We start from the raw sequence: 14727 nt of genomic DNA on the forward strand, positions 1-14727 counted from the left end.
CAATTTCTTCTCCTCCTCCTCTTCCTCATCATCATCGTCGTCATCATCATCATTAGGCTGATTTAGCAACAGAACGGAAACGTCATTTGACGACGGGAAAGCGCGCGAAGAGAACTAAACTCGACTTCCGGTTCCCAATTTCTCGCTCTCCCATTGGTCAAGCCAGTTGTTTGATTTGCGCGCGCCGTCGTCAACTGACGTTCCCGTTGTTTTGCTAAATCAGCCTATTATTTTATTCGATAAAGCGGGTGATAGATATAAGGCAGCTTGAAAGCTGATGTGGAATTTCCACAGGACTTACACATACATACTGTGACTCACCTATTTTTTAAGGTTTACCACAGCATCGGGTTCTACTTCCCCTACTCTTTACGAACAGGTTCACTTACGTCCCACAATAATCGAAACAGATTGAAAGTGCTCTTAGGTAGGGCCTAAGTTATTTTGTCCTTATCGAAGATTCAGTTCTACAAGCGTAGAATTATTCCAAGGTTATTTTCAGCTTTGTCCTTTTTCCTTTTTGCCTTTTTTTTTCTCGGTAGAGTTTTGTGCGAGACGGTCAAAGATTTCGTGTCCAAAGTTGGTACTGCTTCAGCTAACTCTGATCCGTCTCAAGCCGATGAACCAGATTCACTGGCGCAAAAGGTTTGTATTTATCTTTATAGTCAGGTTGGTTTACTCTGCTTGAAAGCGTCGCCAAAAAAAATGAATTTGGGTTCTTTCAGACTTAATCGCGTCTATTTGGACCCGCTCAATATGTCAAATGCAGGCGACTTTTCCTGGAGTTGAATTCTTAAGGATTTTATTCAGGTTAAAAAAGATGAAGGAAATTTCGTCGTCGTATGTAATCCTCCATAAAACGTCAAATTAGGAGGTTTCACTTCGTAGTCGTGCAGTAGACGTCAAATAAATGCACTAAAAAGCGTGATGCACGTGCAGAGCTGTTGTTTTGATCATTAAACCAATTGTTTTTTTGAAGTTGTCATTGTGGTTGTCGTCGTAGTTGCTTAAGCTCCCTATTACCTACGCCATGACGAGAAAAAATTAGGATCGTTATCTTCATCATGTACATTATCGTAATCATCACCATCATCATCGTTCTTATTAAATAAACTCATGGAGATTATAATAGAACTTCTCACGGCTTCTATTCCATAATAATTATAAAGAGGTTTAATTGTTGCTAAGGCTGAAAAAATTTGTTAACTCCATGGTCACTTTTCTTTCACATTTTTCTTCTTTCAGTGCACGGTTCTCAACGAGAAGCTAAACCTGCTGTTGAAAGCTTTGAGCATAGAATCCGAAGCTCTTCCCTCCTCAGCAGAAAATTCTGGGAATGGAGCAGGGAAGCAGAAAGTATTCGTGCCCAGGGACGCTCTTATGTCCAGAGCAAACAGTCTAAAGAAGGCGTTAAAACAGATTATAGAGCACGCAGAACAGGGTAAGCTAGATCTTTCTCTCCGCAGCTCTCTCTGTTTTTGTCTCGTTGCGCGGGCTCGTTTCCCGAACGGCGACTGGTAATTGGCCCTAAAATGTTTCTATGCAAGCTTGATTAGCTATAATGTAAGCAATGTCTCGTGGTCTCATCGAAACGGTCTAAAGGACCCTATTTCTCTGAGAAGCCTTCTTAATGTACTTTTCGTTATGAGCTCCAACAATGTTAACGCGCCCGAATATAAACCCAGAAGTTCCTCACAATGCGAGAGGTCGTGAATTAGCTGCTAATAAAAGTAACTGGTGGACAACCTTTTCTCAATTTTTTACTTCTAGCTGTTGATGAACAAAACGCACAGACTTGTGCCTCGACAACCTCATTGGCAGAAGCCATCGTCACAGTGGCCGCGTCCGCAGCCGGGGAAGTGGTAACTACATCCACTGCACCCATAATCGAGGAAGGACTGGAAACACTAAAAGGTTAGTACGTCATCCTGCTAGAGATAACGCGCACTCTAATTGGCTGAGAAAGCGTGCTTTATGCGAGTATAAAACATGGAGCTAAAGCTGTCACGCCATCTGCCAATCTTTTGTTTTGAAAAGTTAGAAAGTATTGCGTGGGGTATTTTAACGGATTGTTTATCATAAAACAAATGAAGAAGTCTTGGTTGTGCTCTGTTTTGTTGTAAAGCACTTAGCAAGCAAGCTGCCAGATAGCACTCAAGAAGAAGGGAGAAACACTCGACTACGTCTCGTGTTTTTCCTTACACTTCTTCCAAGCTCTAGCCACTTCCTTCGACAGCGTGCATTTCAACAGAACAGAGCACAGTCAAGGCTTCTTTATATACTGTGAAACAATATTTATGAAGTAATATCGTTTATAAAGCTTTAATTCGTTGGTTGTGGTATTTGTTGTTTTCATTTCAGATAACGAAGGAAGCATCATAAACCCGCGGGACTATCAAAGCGGGCTGGAATCTGACCCAGGCCCCTCGGACAACAGATTACAAGCCTCCTCTGAGCAGCGCCAGTCTCGTTGTATAAGTCAAGGCAGTTCTCTCCCCTTTACCTTTGGACCTATGTTAGATGATAAGCTGATAGGACCTGGAGGCAAGCCTACCATACACTTTAACAACTGTATCATCGCCAGGGCTTTTCTTAAAGAAAGGCCAAGTGAAGGACTAATTGGCTCGTTGATTGGTCGAGCATTGTTGGCCCATTCTGATGCATTGTGTGCGGCTGCCACGCCCATGATGAACAACGTGTTGGATGTGTAAGTTTATTAGCATGTTGGGTGCCCTGTATACTTTACCACATCACGGTATGCTAAGTTATGACTGTTTGTTTCACTGAATGATCGAGCATTCTTGGCCTATTCTTATGCATTATGTGTGGCTGCCACGCCCATGATGAACAACGTGTTGGATGTGTAAGTTTTTTAGCATATTAAGACGGAATTCATCAGGAAATTGAGTAATATTAATTTTCAGTGGACAAAAATCTTGTACCACAATACAAAGCATATTGCATTCTTCTTTACATTTTCAAGGGCTAAAGATGTAATTAGTTATCTGTAATAACACAAAGAAAATTTTTTCCCTACGATTTAATTTTTTGTAGTTCGGTTCCCGGTTCCAATGACTTGCCTTAGAATTCTTGGATGACCTTTGAACTTCTCCTTCATTTCTAGGGAGGGCTACACGGAAAAATGCGTCATGAATAACTACTTCGGTATTGGACTGGACGCTAAGATTGCGCTGGATTTTCACACGAGAAGAGAAGAACACCCCGAGCAATTCAGGTTTAGTCTATTACTTAAGCGGCAATGATAGAGAGATTTAAAATCATGCTTACGACAAACGCTATCGGCACATTCAAGTTGAGAATTTCCCTAAATAAAAAGATAGCAGATAAAAACAGTCCAAAGCAATTCTTATCCTGATATCGTGAAACTACTGTTTTTTTTTTGTAGAAGTTAAGAACAGTTAAAGACAAGTTCAGGGAAAACTAATTCACGTTTATCGTAAACGTAACTTCAAATCTCTCTGTTGTTCAATCAATCAATCAATCAATCAATCAGTCAATCAATCAATCAATCAATCAAACATATCTTTTTTTCAATTCGGATTTCAGCGTAGCATTTCTGCTTGTAAGTTTTTCTTTCCTTGTCATATTTTATTCTTAATGGTGTGAAGGTTATAAGATCCCTACACATTCGTTAGCTATGAGAATGTGTTTTAAAGTCAAGACATTTTAGTTGAGTAATACTGGATCATCCGGAGCTGGGTTTTTCTTTTACATTCTGTGTTTCGACGTCACTTGGTCGCTTGCTTTATGAAGCCATAAGGCCTCGCTTTCGTGTATTAGTAAGTGATGAGTCACGTGACTCAAGGGTGAAGACTTCAAATTTATACTGAATATTTGTATTCACTCAAGCCTAATATTGTCTCGGGAGTCTTGTGTGATCAGGAGCTGAATCGAATTCAGCTTCAATCTTTGTATTCTCTGTTTCGACACCACTTGGTCTCGCTTTCATGAAGCCACGTAGCCTCGCTTTCGTTGGCCTGTTCCAGGCTCCGAGATGGTGGTGAAAAGTCGTTCAGTAAAAAGAAATGCGAAAAAAGCGCGGGGGCTGGGGAGAGACAGGGCGGCGCCACCGCTCCCTTTCCCAAGTCGCGCGTGTCTTATTTTCGTTCTGCTGGTTTTAATACGTCCCCACTATACTACCTGAGAGCCTGGCACAGGCTACGCTTTCGTGTACCAGTGATGAAAAGTCACGGAATTGCTGGATAGTTCTTAACCCTTGATTACTACCAGGATTAAGTTATTACAAACCATACGAGATAAGAGTTCACAGGTTAAAAAACCTACACTATTCGGCGCATCAAACTCCTTGTAATATAGCTTTATCAACAAACTGATTCTTAAGTTGTAGTGAGTACGAGCAAAATTCTTACTTTTCTCTTTGGTATGTTTTGGAAGCAGAAGCATAAACGCTTTTTCTGTTTTTTGTCTTTTCTTTGTTTATAGAAAGCGGGCGCTGAATTTGCTTTATTATGGGTTATTGGGAGGAAAAGAATTGCTGCAGAGAACGTATAAAAATCTGGATCAAAGAGTCAGGCTCGAGGTATGAACAGTGGTTGTTATCTAACTGAACTGAGCAGGTAATGGCTACAATGTTTGGTTTGGGCGCTTTTCATTAATACAACTCCAAAATAAGTTCAGGTTTATGGTAGCATAAACCGATGTTAATAAACCTGAGAATTATGCCCTGTGAAAGCATACTTATTGACATTCTAGCAGCAATCATGTCTCTGTTCTTTTGTCACACAACGTTCAACATTTGAATAAGCTTTTGTACTAAGTAATGGTAGATACTAGTTTAAAGTACAAGAAAGAACAATGAGCAGTAACTAGTTGTTTGATTACTATGTATCCTTTTCCTTTGGCAAAGCCCACTGTAACTTAGCATGATATATTTACTAGATTCCACAAAGGTTCTATTCATATTATCACATGCTTATCATGCACTTGTGCTCTTCTTTTTGCCGTACACTGTACTTTCCCAGTCAGTTCTCTTAGGGCTTCCGTTCATTCACAACAGCGTTGAAGTGAAGTTTGAGTAATTCGCAACCCTTGCAAACCTAGTTGTTCTAGGGTATTGCACTCACATTTCTCGTTGTTTTATCTGATGTTCCTTTCTTCACAGTGCGATGGACATAAAATCAATCTCCCAAGTCTGCAAGGAATTGTGGTACTTAATATAGCGAGGTTAGAAAACATCAAAGATGTGACAAGAATTTCTTAATGTATTAGGGTCTATCAAGAGTGAAGACGATCTTTGTCCTAGTGAGACACTTTCACCACTTTGTCTAATTTAACATTTTTAAAAAATCACGACGGCCACACGAGGGAGAACGCACTTTGAAAAAGGATTTTTACGCTGAAGTTGTTCCAAGTCGTTTACGTTGTCCTGAGTTACTCGGACAAGACGCGACGCGGATTAACGTTGATAAGACGGAATTTTGTCATGATAGCCATCACAAAGTGTCCCAGTGGACAAAAGGTGTCCAAAGCACCCATAATTCTGTCAAATATGATGCAATTTGAAAACGAAAAATGACCCTGTCAGATAAGCAGTATTTGAAAACAACAGTGTGCTCAATGCGGTAAACAGAAGTGTGACCAAATGTCATGGCGGCTGTAAGTTTCCTACCAGAGTATTGTTTTATTGATTACGTAACTAGCCTGAGAAAACATCCGACATCTCGCGACGTCACTACTGGTTTCCCCGCGTAATGACGTCTGCGGAACGAGCACAGAAATTCCATACTGATGACCTGTCACTACCCATATCTGGGTAGTGCTTCTGATTGGTTGTGCCGCGAGGGAAAGTTTCTTCAACCAATCAAAAGTCGACTGACTTTCGACTGTTTTCTCAGACCATCACGTGCCAAAAGTGTATACCAGTATGTTATGCTAATCAGGCTATCCTATTGTTTGTGATCGGTTATTGCCGCCTTAAATTTCTTTAACATAGCTCCCTGATGTGACTCTACCGAACCACTTTAATTGTTTATTTGTTTCCTGTTTGTACCCTACAGTTATATGGGTGGAGCGAATTTCTGGGGAACAGGACGCGATGACGTAAGTGCTGATTCTAAGGCCTCTAGTCAATTTCTCCACTAACGTTTCAGTGAGTTTTCTCGAGGGAGGTATCAACCATCTCCACACTTTCCTCGTAACTCGTTCCTGAATCCGTAAATGACTTTGAGAGGGATTTTTTGACATCCACACATATCGTAGACCTACCTCAAATTCTCGGAGAAAGAGGGCTACCTCAAGTCAAAAGAGCTGGGTCACGAAATTCCTGGGAAACTGCGTACCTACTCCTCCCCTAAGACAACATTAACACTTACTTCTCACTTAGGGTAAAATGTTGGCTTAGGGGAGGGGTAGGTGGGCAGTTTCCCAGAAACGTATAATGATTATCAAATTCAAACTGCGGGAACTGCCACCAAACCGAGTGAAACATGAAAATAACTGCTCAAAATACCGTAAAATTCCGTAAATAAGCCCCTCCATGTATAAGCCCCCCAAACCGGTAACGCAAAAAACCCTCCGTTAAATCGCCCCTCCAAATATAAGCCCCCGGGGGGCTTTTACTTGGAAAATTGCCCTCAAATACAAAGTAAAACAAAGCAAAAACAGAAAATTTACTGCCAACTGTAAAGGTAGCCCAATCGATTTGGAAACGCAAATTTCCTTCCGTAGATAAGCCCGTTCCAATATAAGCCCCTCCAAAAATAAGCCCCTTAAAAAGGGCCTTTGAAAAATATAAGCCCCGGGGATAATTTTCGGAATTTTAGGGTATTTATTTAAAAGAAGATGTAAAGAACACTGCAGATACACTTGATGAAGGTTGAAACGGATTGAAACTTGTTAGCCTAACACTTATCAAAGTTAATTTTCGTTGTTCGTGAAATTTGATACGATGCTTGGAAGACACAAAGCTGTAATTTGGCCCTTCCCAAGTAGTTTGCCAAGTTCCATAGCACTGAAATAATTAACAGTTAATGAATGAGGCTGAGTGTCTTATGAAGAATTATGGAGATCGAGGAGGGTGTTATCCGTCGAGGCCGTAGGCCGAGGCGGATAACACCCTCCGAGATCTCCATAATTCTTCATATTATACGAAAGCCGGATTCAATAACTGTTTTATTATTCATTCAAAATAATTCCTAGTTTAAAAAAATAGTTAAAACATGCTTACCTCCATCGATCCATCGATGTTCAGTTCATCTTCGATAGTGTACGTTTAGGTTTGTCCAGCTCCACAAATATTCTCCAAATAGCAGATGTCGCCCTTCGAGTTGTCTTCTTGCTGTTCTTGCCATGTGTTTAGCTATTTTTTCGCCTAGTTCTTACTCTTGAAACCAGTGAAATGTCCGTCATTTTTTCAAGTTCACAACCAAAACAACTCAACCTCGTCCCCAGGTCTTCTCGGTTAACGGTGCCTTAACCTGCGAAAATGCTGCATTTTTGACGTCATTACCTCGTTAAAGTTAAATTTCTTCCAAATTTGGTCATCGGTAACTGGTTATGGGGAATTAAACGTGTGCTTTTAGCCAATCAGAATCGGGGAAATATTTTGAATGAATAATAAGGGTGCATAATTGGCGTTATTAACAAAATGAACCAGACAACCGTGCCACAGCACCTTTAAGGAGAACGCGGTGTTCCTCGTTGAGCGTGAGGAGACTGAGTCAGTATTATGTCGAATTGCACTATGGGAATGTTTTAAGGGCGTTTTCGCTTCTCTAATTGGCTATGATGAAGTTGCTTAGGATTCCGGGTCAAAATTCGTCCCCCAAACGGTTGTGACTCGAATGGATACCCCAAAATCAGATTGTCGTCTTTACTCAAAATACATGATAGGGGTGTTACAACCCCCATCATTTGATGTATAATCCATGCACATCCGTATCCACTACACCTGTATTCAACTCTTTTCCTTGCACAGCTGTCTCTTACTCTGATTTCTACACTTTTCTCAAAAATCTGCCCAATACATTCTCTACCCCGAGTTTCGCGTTGTGTAATCAGTTCGTCACAACGCCTGACCAGTCTCATATGCAACCTTAAAGTGGCTGATAGAGATCAAGGTTTCATTTTCCCGTTGTATACGTTTTATAGAATCATTCCACAACAGTGAAGCGTTCATGTTATCTGTATTTTCTCCTTGTTTGTACACTGCAGGGTTTTATGGAGCCTTCGAATGATGACAACCTCTTAGAAGTGGTTGCTGTTCTTGGCGCAACTCAAATGGTGAGTAGGCCCGTTGGATCACGAAATGGAATGTACTAAGCAGATGATAAGGATATTGTATGTGTATTTTATTGCCAATTCTAAATTGTTATTTTATAAAATTTTGACTGGAAAATTTTTCACAGATGTCGGCTCAGTTTTGCCTTATCAAAAATGTGGGCGCGTATGCGTAACAGGACTTGCTGTTCGGTAGCGTCTGTGCTAAAAACTGGAACCACGACCGGAAACTGTCAGAAACCTCTGTTTTTATTTGCGTTATTGAAAACACACCTGTTAGACGACAGTTCCAACGAATTCGTAACTTTTTCTTTCCTTATGAAACTAGGGCATGTGTAAAGTGTTCGGAGGAATGCAGCATCATAGAATAGCACAGGTAAGTGACATTTGCTAATTCTGAACCTTGAAGAAACCTCGACTAATAGTGGTATTTGAGATTAATTTAAGGGACTACTCGATTCGTTTTAAATTGTTAACTTGAGAGGCCTTGCAACATGTTGTGTTTAACGCAGTTGATCATTTTTTTTCTTAGCTCCAATACTTGGTTTATCGCGCTTACCACTGGTTGCATGTAGTATTTTCCCGCGCCTTGCGCCTACCAGCAGTTCGTTGTTTTCAAGAGCTTAGCACAGACCGTATATATACTTTGTAATGAATTTTGACTGGCTCTATTTACTGCCAACAAGATTATGTTTTGTGAGATGTTACAACGGTGGATTTAGTTCTTTTTCTATTAGTCAAGAATAAAAGTAACTGATTGAAACCATTCTTACTCAATGCGGTTCTTTTTAGTGCCGGGCGGTTAAAATTTCCATATTCGGAGAATCAGTCCCAGTTCAAGTGGACGGGGAAGCCTGGATGCAATCTCCGGGGTACATCAAAATTGTCCATAAAAACAGAGCACAGATGTTAGTCAGAGATAGGGTAAGTTAAATGAATAAATGAGTAAGTAAATAAATAATGAAATGAATGAATAAATAAGTAAATAACGATTTAGAAGTACCATGGCACGTCATCGTGTGGGCCACATGATATCGTTTACCGTTGTTGATCGAATAGACCATTTTCGGATTGCCCCAAGCCTCTGTTTCAAAGAGAGGTTAACTGCGAAGATATTAATGTGAAAATGATTGTTTTATTCTCATCCAAGTGAAACTCATTCTCACAAGAAAGGTGCGGCGTGCCGACATCAGACCTAATCACAGTATATTGCTCCCTTATACTATCAGTAACTGAATACGCCTCGGCTGTATTCGCGAATCTGCCAAAGTATCTGTCTGATGCGCTGGAGGGAATTCAAAAGCGCGCCCTTAGGATAATTCTTCCGAATTTACATTATGACGAGGCATTGATACTAAGTGGCCTGCCGTCTTTAGAAGACCGTAGGGCTGCTGCTTGCGAATCATTTATGCGTAATTTAAAACCATCCAACCCCGTGTTTTGCCTTACCATGAGTGGAAGGGTAACTACCGTTCACTCGTACTCGTTACGAAGCTGCCGGAACTATAATAGCAAAATGTGTAAGACAAAAAGATTGTCAGAATTTGTATCTGTGAAATATTTAAATTTTTTGTCCAAAGACAAATGTTAATTATGTGTAATTTGCACACGATCCTGTTATCCAGCTCTTAGCTGCAAGGGGTTCTGAATAAACAACTCTACTCTGAGCCTCGTTTGAAAGTGAGAGTTTTTGGAACTCGGAAATGGACTATTGGAATTTGGAAGTGTTGGTTTTTGAGAGGAGGGAAAAACCGGAGTATCCGGAGAAAAACTTCTCGGAGCAAGGGAGAGAACCAACAACAAACTCAAACCACAAATGGCGTTGATTTTGTCGTTGGTTGGGTCTGTTAGACAGCAGTAGTGCTGTAGAGAGATTTTCAATTAGATAGCGCGAACAACTCGGTGATTTTTTGGTTCTGTGTTGCTTGCTTGCGGAGTCTCGGTCCACTCCCCGACTTGTCAGGCGAGAAAAAAAATTCAGCAAGATCTGCCTGCATACAGTTTCATTATACCTCGTTTTGATTGTTTCCGTATTCTGATCGGTCATCAGGGCAATAACTGTTGTTTTGGTTTGACAACACTTACCTTAATAAAAAGGGTAACTTTACTTTGACTGGCGTTTGTGCTTAGTGACTTAATCGTTCTGCTCGCTCTATCATTAGGCGTGAAATGATCCGAACGCCTTTGTGTAGTTGGAAAGATATAGCTGTCTACATTCAGGATTACCGTGAGCTTGTTTTGCTTTGCAGGAATTTGAAACTACGTTACGAGAATGGACAGAAATTCAACAAGAAAAGATCAGTTCTTGTGTGACTAGCGTGCAAGCTGAGGTGCTGACTTCACTCGTGCAGAGTCTGAGTATATTAGTCAACTGGTAAGAACGCTTAGATAAAACTGTCTTAGATAGCTAATCATTTAGTTAAACCTTCTTGAGGGGCACAATTAATCGTACAACGCCAAAGTACTACTCAATAGTTTTCATTTAAATGATTAAAATTGTACAATTTCATCCAGACTTAATAGTTAGAAGCAACTTGTATAGCATGAGAAGCAGATAATGCCACAGTAAAGTGCTGCTCACAAGCTTTCATTTGAATAGTCAGACTTGAGGATTTTACCCACAGAATCAATAGTTAGAACCACCTTGTACGGCATAATAAACAAGACCACAGGAGAGTACTCGGCTCAGTAACTTTCCTTTGCAAGGCTACACCGCAGGTTTTCCTCCACAGAATCAACAGCTAGAACCATTGCGTACGGCTTACAAACGGTGCTAAAGTCACTTGCTGCTCATTATCTTTCATCTGGTTTTCATCCTCTGAATCCTAAGGCCCCTGTAGTGTTTTGTTGTATACCTTGGTTGTCAATTATTTTTTCCAGTGACGTCATGCAATTCTGTTTTACGTATTTTCAGTATAAAAAGCACTTGTGAACCGCGTGAGTCTGATCTTCAGGATTTGCTCAGTTTAGCTGATTCCTGTGCGACTTCAATTGAGAAACTCGTGCTAGAGGGAAAAATACCCGAGGTAAGTTTAAAGGTGATGTTACACGGAGCGATTCGCAGCGACGATTTTTAGCACAACACAGCATTACAACGTTGTTTCGAATGGTTGCAACATTGTTCCAACATTGCCACGCTGTGTTGCTCTCAAAATCGTCGTAGCCTTAAGGTGATGTTACATGACACGATTCGTTGGGTAACCGGCTTTTATCTGCCCCTGTGAGGTTGAGAGGGAGACTGGGTTGTGGTTGTTTCGAACTGCACCATGGGATTTTTGGCGGGACATTATCATTTTATAACTGGCAATAGTCCAACTTTCATGATGCCGACATTTGACCACAACTACTAGAATCCATTTCGTTTTTGCTTTCTTATTTAAATTTGTCAACCACGATGAGGTTTTAAAAGGTAATATCCCTAATTTGCAGAAGAAAACAACAATCTGAAGGATTCTGGTACTTGTAGGAAAATGACATCATGCAATTGTCCCATTACGATTTTTCTCCAAAACATTCCCATACTGCATTTCGACGTAACACCGACCCAGTCTTCCTCGCAACCTCACTGACTTGCCTATACATACTCATAGGGTAGTCTTCATTCGCGCGCTTTAACCACTCATGACCACTCTGTTTTACAAAGCATTGAGAAATTTGATGCTAATCAGTGTTAGGTAGAACCAGCGTAAAAAAAAATTGATTTTACCAAGAGAAAGTACTTGTTTTGCCACCCAGCGAGCAGAGCCTACTTTTGTCTTCTTTTCTGAGGAGGAGAAAAGGATGCTCTGCCTGAATCACATCAAGCCTTTGAGGTCGCCGCGTCCCGAACTCCTGGACTAGTCAATCTTGCTTTCTCTCGTCAAACTGGTTTTTTCGAGTGCAAGCATCCGTTTGTTGATAAACCGATGGTCATAACCGAGCCCGCTATAGCAAGCGCACGGCTGTTAAGCCTTGGTTCAAAACTGTATCCTACCAGCATACTGCGCATGCCCAACAAAGCGCGTACGCGATTCATGCAGAGTCTTTTTCGAGTACTCTCAAATCAAGCAATCGAAAGAAAGACTCTTCTGGCAGGCAAGGTGGTGTTTTGCTCTTTACTTGTTCAGGCAAGCTGAAGCGAACCATGTATTACCACCTCGTGTTGCCCGTATTGCTTTCGCCGAAAAAAAAAATTAGCAAAAACATTCTTTTGCCATATCATAAATCCTTTATTGACTAAGCTTCTTGTTCGGTTAAGTTTCTGGCCTCGTTCTCTTTTCTTTCTCGGCCTGTTAGAACGCAAAGGAAAACTTGGCCAGTATGCATTTATCTTGAGCTCACGATTAGGCTAAAACAAACCATATAAACATGCTATGATTCAAACACCATGAATAACCTTACTTAACACATCATAATACCACTGCCAAAAACTCCCAAATACCAGAATCACTACGCTAAAATACTAACGTTCGAACACTTCAAGAAACTCCTACTATTCTTACAGAAAATAGTGGAAAGTTTCGATTGAATCACCTTTTAAGAGTATCGAAATTGTGAACGTCTTTGTGTTGTCTAATGTTCTTGCATTTTTTTATTAATGCTCAGGCTCCCAGCAAAGGACGGATAACAGATCTCGTTTCGGCCGGAAGGATCTTGCTTCAAGAAGTGACGTGCTTTCTTCATCATGTTCCTCCAAATCTCGTTCCAGTAAGTATAATGTTGGGGTACCGAGCTGCACAGCTGACTCCATGAAGAAAACTTTGTTGATAAGTCTTTCGTCTGTCAGTCATCAGTTAAAGAGCAGGCCTCTCAAATGTGGAAAAGTCGTGTAAATCTTTTGTAAGTTAGCCTGTGTGACAGGCGCAAAGAATGGGAGGGAAGGTGGAGAAATATGCGTGAAATCCCCTTTCATTCCTACCCCTTTCGACTCCTGCCACGGTGCAGGCGGATCATTATACGTTTCTGGGAAACTGCCCACCTACCCCACCCCTAGCCCAACATTAACGCTTACCTCTCACTTAGGACAAAATGTTGGTTTAGGGGAGGGATAGGTGGGCAGTTTTCCTGCAGGCTATATGTAAATGAACAAAGACAATGTGACAGTGAGTCAAAGTCACGTCCCACAAAACTGATGTGAAGCCGTAGAAAGTCGTGATTACTTGATTACCTTTTTCTGAATTTTTTTTGTCTTGCAGCCATTACCAGGCGAAGTGGAAAGAAATCTTTGGTCGTCAGTAGCAACGGTAAAGCAGCTGATCAACAAGACAATTGAAGTGTATGGACTAACCAGTCTAACTGAAGATGAGGTCAGTAAGCATGGCGTAGTTATTTTTAAGGTGCCTTCTCTGCACCAAGAGTGAAATTTCGCATCTGATCAACCATGGAGATCATAAACAACACAAGCACGAGACTAAAGAAAATGAAATTAAATAAAACTCAAAACTGAATCGATAGATTAACCCTAAGGTGACGTACTTCGTGCAACAGTAAGAAATTCTTTGAAACAGTAAATCTTTTCCAGAAAGAAGCAAAAACGGCTCCAAAAAGGCCGGCATTATTTTGTTTAGTATATAAAGGAGTGTTCGGCCATTTCACGACAATTTATTTCAGAAGCTATTTCCTAAGACTGCCGAAAATTTCTGAAGACTAACGAAGAGATCCGACCATTGCCGAAGATTCGCGAAAAACCCTCCAAACACCTAAAAATACTTTCTTCGGAAACAGCAACCATTAAAAAAACTGGCCAATTTAACAGCAAACACTAAAAATTATGGGCAAATAACACTAAACACTTTACCCCATTGAGATCCTCTTTTAAGCTTCCAAGCGCTTGTGAGTAGATGAAGAATCGAACATTAATAATATTAATAATAATAATTCCTCTTCGTTCTTGATATTAGGTTGAAAGGCAGTCTTCAGGAAAAGGAAAAGGCAAGTTCAAGTTCTCTGGCTTCCTGAGATCATCCAAAAAACCGGAAATGATGAAAGTTGGTTCTGCTCCTTCCGGTATGTAGCGGAAGTAAAATATTGAAACTCAGTTCAATTTGGAAGATTTTTTGGCGGATTAGAAGTTTTAGGGTGGATCTGGATATATGTTTTGGTTCAATTTTATTTCCTCTTGATTTTTGGTATGGTAGTGTATGTTAAAATAAATGAGCGTAAAACAAAGGGAAATAAAATTCAAACCATGAATACAATTGAACCACAACATATACTGTAAACACCCGTGAATAAGAACCTAGTGAATTGAGAACCTCCTGGCAGAAATTTGCCCCTTTAATGCCCAAAAATACAAGAACTAGTTAAGCCAAGCAAGATCAAGCTGGTTTTTTTATTTGGGTTACTGTTATTTTTATTTGGGTTACAGTAAAATTATGATAAACAATTTAACCAAAGTGGTTTTACTTTGAGATTGTAAATTCAAGTGCGACAAGATCGTACTGTAGCCAATTATTTATAAATCCTGTAATCAGTTTTGTTAGGGTTATA

At 40.4% G+C, this 14727-nt stretch overlaps 2 protein-coding genes across 3 annotated transcripts in view; both read left to right on the forward strand.

Moving 5' to 3' along the window:
* The window catches only part of LOC140950166 (ragulator complex protein LAMTOR4 homolog), a 218179-nt gene that overhangs the window by 87398 nt on the left and 116054 nt on the right, over positions 1 to 14727 (forward strand). The gene's annotated exons all lie outside the window — the stretch shown is intronic.
* The window catches only part of LOC140949782 (diacylglycerol kinase delta-like), a 40353-nt gene that overhangs the window by 19735 nt on the left and 5891 nt on the right, over positions 1 to 14727 (forward strand). For both annotated transcript variants that reach the window (XM_073398919.1, XM_073398918.1), the window contains 16 exons: positions 543 to 645; positions 1246 to 1441; positions 1771 to 1914; positions 2362 to 2707; positions 3125 to 3235; positions 4465 to 4561; positions 5144 to 5205; positions 6039 to 6081; positions 8194 to 8262; positions 8588 to 8635; positions 9052 to 9183; positions 10509 to 10633; positions 11174 to 11285; positions 12844 to 12945; positions 13434 to 13544; positions 14139 to 14244. In XM_073398919.1, the coding sequence (XP_073255020.1) occupies positions 543 to 645; positions 1246 to 1441; positions 1771 to 1914; positions 2362 to 2707; positions 3125 to 3235; positions 4465 to 4561; positions 5144 to 5205; positions 6039 to 6081; positions 8194 to 8262; positions 8588 to 8635; positions 9052 to 9183; positions 10509 to 10633; positions 11174 to 11285; positions 12844 to 12945; positions 13434 to 13544; positions 14139 to 14244 (1907 nt within the window). The remainder of the gene's footprint in view (positions 1 to 542; positions 646 to 1245; positions 1442 to 1770; positions 1915 to 2361; positions 2708 to 3124; positions 3236 to 4464; positions 4562 to 5143; positions 5206 to 6038; positions 6082 to 8193; positions 8263 to 8587; positions 8636 to 9051; positions 9184 to 10508; positions 10634 to 11173; positions 11286 to 12843; positions 12946 to 13433; positions 13545 to 14138; positions 14245 to 14727) is intronic.

This window comes from Porites lutea, chromosome 10 (genome assembly GCF_958299795.1).
Source record: "Porites lutea chromosome 10, jaPorLute2.1, whole genome shotgun sequence".
Taxonomy (NCBI): Eukaryota; Metazoa; Cnidaria; class Anthozoa; order Scleractinia; family Poritidae; genus Porites; species Porites lutea.